Source organism: Acomys minous (assembly GCF_964271855.1).
Source record: "Acomys minous genome assembly, chromosome: 5".
Taxonomy (NCBI): domain Eukaryota; kingdom Metazoa; phylum Chordata; class Mammalia; order Rodentia; family Muridae; genus Acomys; species Acomys minous.
In genome coordinates, this window is record NC_140494.1 from 98,821,831 (window position 1) to 98,823,865 (window position 2,035).

Below are 2,035 nucleotides of genomic sequence, written 5' to 3' on the forward strand. Positions count from 1 at the left end.
TAATATTTACAAAGAAATGGACTTTCATATATTTATATTTGTTTTTTGTACATTAAGCCCCCTTAGATATTGAAAACTGAGGTACAGAGAAGGATGGACTTAATTTTATTCTTTCATACTGGTTTGTCTCATTGTAAGGGAGTAGGTTGAAGAGGGCTGGGATTTCATTTTAATGTCACAATTTTTGCTGTTCTTACAGACATAACATAAGGAAGAATGGCCGTAGGCAATGACTCTTCTGTGAAGGAGTTTATCCTGCTGGGCTTGGCACAGCACCCAGAGCTCCAGCTGCCTCTCTTCTTCCTCTTCTTGGGAATCTATGTGGTCTCCATGGTGGGGAACCTGGGCTTGATTGTTCTGATTGTTCTGAACCCTCACCTGCACACCCCCATGTACTACTTTCTCTTCAACCTTTCTCTTATTGATCTCTGCTACTCCTCTGTCATAACCCCCAAAATGCTGGTGAGTTTTGTGAAGCAGAACATCATCTCTTATGCTGAGTGCATGACTCAACTCTTTTTCTTCTGCTTCTTTGTTATTGATGAATGCTACATATTGACAGCCATGGCCTATGACAGATATGCTGCCATCTGCAAGCCCCTGCTTTATCAAGTTACCATGTCCCATCAAGTGTGCCATTTGATGATGAGGGGTGTGTATGTGATGGGGTTTGTGGGTGCCATGGCCCATACTGGTAGCATGCTAAGCCTGACCTTCTGTGATGGCAACATCATCAATCACTACATGTGTGACATACCCCCTCTCCAGAAGCTCTCCTGCACAAGCACCTCCATCAATGAACTGGTGGTTTTTATTGTTGTGGGTATCAATGTAATAATTCCCACTCTGGCTATCTTTATTTCTTATACGTTGATCCTTTCCAACATCCTCAGCATCCATTCTGCAGAGGGCAGGTCAAAGGCCTTCAGTACCTGTGGCTCCCATGTCATAGCTGTTTCTCTTTTCTTTGGAGCCTCAGCCTTCATGTATCTCAAGCCACCTAGTGCATCTGGGGATGATGATAAAATATCTACCATTTTTTAAATACATTTTTATTAATTTATACATATTACATCTCAGTTGTTAGCCCATCCCATGTATCCTCCCATTCCTCCCTTCCTCCCACTTCCCCCCTACTCCCCTCCCCTAAGTCTGTGTCTGAGGGGGACCTCCTCCCCCTGAATATGCTCATACGGTATCAAGTCTCTCCTTGGTGACCTCTTATCTTTCCTCTGAGTGCCACCAGGCATCTCCGTCCAAGGGACATGTTCAAATATGGGGCACCAGAGTTTGTGTGAAAGTTAGATCTCCTTCTCCACTCAACAGTGGAGAATGTCCATCGGCTAGTCCGGGTAGGGGTTCAAGGTTTTTACTGCCTATTTTTTCCTTGGCTGTTGCCACAGTTTGCGGAGGACCCCAGGGCCCAGACTCGCCTGTAGTTTTCCAGGACCCACTGGATCCTGATTTTCGACAAAGAAGCCAAATCCATTCAATGGAAAAACAACAGCATCTTCAACAAATGGTGCTGGTCTAATTGGATGTCTACATGTAGAAAAATGAAATTAGACCCATATTTGTCACCATGCACAAAACTCAAGTCCAAGTGGATTAAAGACCTCAACCTAAAACCACAGACATTAACCCAATTAGAGGAAAAAGTGGGGAAGAGTCTGGAACTCATAGGCACAGGAGACAACTTCCTGAACAGAACACCATTTTTTATACTATTGTGGGTCCTATGTTGAATCCTTTCATCTACAGTTTTAGGAATAAGGATATTCACATTGCACTGAGAAAAACTTTGAAAAAAAGTATATTTACCTAAGAAGAATCTGTATTTGTCATGGAACTAAAATTTAAGGGTATGTGTGGTTTACAGTTAGATGTGAGAACTAGTTTTGGCTTATAACCATAAGGCCCTGGGTTTGACCGACAGTCTTAAAAAACTTCAGTGGCAGCAACAACTAAAATAACACCACATCCAGTAAATATGGTTGGAATAGTATGGAATGCATATTTAACATTATGCAAAATT

The 2,035-nt window shown here is 42.4% G+C and overlaps 1 protein-coding gene across 1 annotated transcript; it reads left to right on the plus strand.

Annotated features, from left to right (window-relative positions):
- Nucleotides 1-216: 216 nt before the first annotated feature.
- Nucleotides 217-1,825, plus strand: LOC311598306 (olfactory receptor 8B8-like; the record flags this gene model as incomplete). The annotated part of the gene is made up of 2 exons (XM_084783340.1): nt 217-1,029; nt 1,709-1,825. 2 exons carry the CDS (start codon nt 217-219, stop codon nt 1,823-1,825), a joined length of 930 nt encoding a protein of 309 aa, XP_084639466.1.
- Nucleotides 1,826-2,035: the final 210 nt, after the last annotated feature.